Here is a 1,595-nt window from a genome sequence, read left to right on the forward strand (position 1 = left end):
TATGCAAGCTCACACAAAAGCATATAAGACATACACACCGGCAGGAACGATAGGACGCAACTGAAACAACTGAATAAAAATGTCATCCGCATGTGTAGAATGCAGACGCTTCTTACGAAACATTTCTGTGGGTCGATGTCCCGAGTGAAGGGGGTGGGATTGACGCCCTATACATATACAAAAAACATACTCGCGTATACGACACAACAGCCTGACACCTGCACACAGACCAGAACAATAGCACATGATACCACTTGACTATTGGTGCTATATGCATGTACAGGAAGTTGACGATCCCTACGAAGCATTTGTGTGGGTCGATTTTCCAAGTGAAGAAGATGGGAAGAAAGTGATCCAACGGTCAGTGCTTGCAAGTGAACTCTACGACGTCTGGGGGTGGGGTCACTCTGTGGAAGACGCCTATGCACAAGCCCATACAGTCACGCCAGAACGGATGGTATGTATATTGTGTGCATGTGTATCAAAGTGTCATTGGATGCAATGCAAGTATATTTGTTTGTATATAGACGTATATATATATATATATATATATAGGCATGTTCGTGTCGTATGTGTTTGATATGTGAGGGCTGGGGCACTGTGGAATGGTCCAAGCACAAGCCTATACGTATAGTATATATATACCTTTTCGTGTTTCAACGCATATTCACACTCACCTTCGCACTATTTTGCGTGATCTAAACTGACATATTGCAAGCCTACATGATACGTTTGCTGATTTGAGTCTCGGCTCTTTTCAGCACAAACGCGCATACACGATTATTCGTGTACCGTAGCTCAACTACTAACAACGGGATACAAATCTAATGAACTCAATTACTAGAACAGAAGCCCTACCATCAGAATAAACTTGAAAGCTAGTAGCGGCATGCAAGTGTCTAGATATATGCGCATATAAACATATAACTCGAGCGTGAAAGATCGAAGGATAGGTTTGGACGGTGGTCCGAGGGCTTATTGATGTGCCATAGGTTGATCCGAATTGTTGATGCGGGTAAACTAGTTTCACTTGAATATATATATATACACACCCCGCAAGCTTCAATACCTACACAAGTATGTACATATTTTCATACATATGTAGGCTCAACTGTATTTGACTAAGCACATAAGTGTTCTATCCTGTGTACGCCTACAGTCCATGTCAACCCCTGACGGATATTCAAGGTGATGATCGACGCATATGGAGTGATCAAGAATGGTAGCCACTAACAAACCATTATATATATATATATATATATATATAAACGCAGATATCGATAACACGATATATATATATATATGCATATGTCACCCGATATCTGAACACACGCACATTCATATTTTGTATGTATAGGGTCGATGTTCAGAGCCTGATGTGACCTTCAAGGTGGTGGTCGATGCATACGGTGTGAATATGAAACGCAGTTACCAACGCACCATCTTCCCATATTGGGCGGACTTCACACTCCCTGGTCAGGTTGATCTTGAGGTATGTTTATGCGGTAAGTACTTGCAAAATTATATATATATATATATATATATATATATATATATTATATGTGTGTGTGTGTGTGTAGTGTATATATGTTATT

At 40.4% G+C, this 1,595-nt stretch overlaps 1 protein-coding gene across 1 annotated transcript; it reads left to right on the forward strand.

Moving 5' to 3' along the window:
* Positions 1-271: 271 nt before the first annotated feature.
* SARC_14763 (hypothetical protein) lies at positions 272-1,492 on the forward strand (the record flags this gene model as incomplete). The annotated part of the gene is made up of 2 exons (XM_014291106.1): positions 272-457; positions 1,358-1,492. Coding segments are annotated over 2 exons (321 nt in total), but the record flags the coding sequence as incomplete, so codon positions are not given.
* Positions 1,493-1,595: the final 103 nt, after the last annotated feature.

This window comes from Sphaeroforma arctica (assembly GCF_001186125.1).
Source record: "Sphaeroforma arctica JP610 unplaced genomic scaffold supercont1.5069, whole genome shotgun sequence".
NCBI lineage: Eukaryota > Ichthyosporea > Ichthyophonida > Sphaeroforma > Sphaeroforma arctica.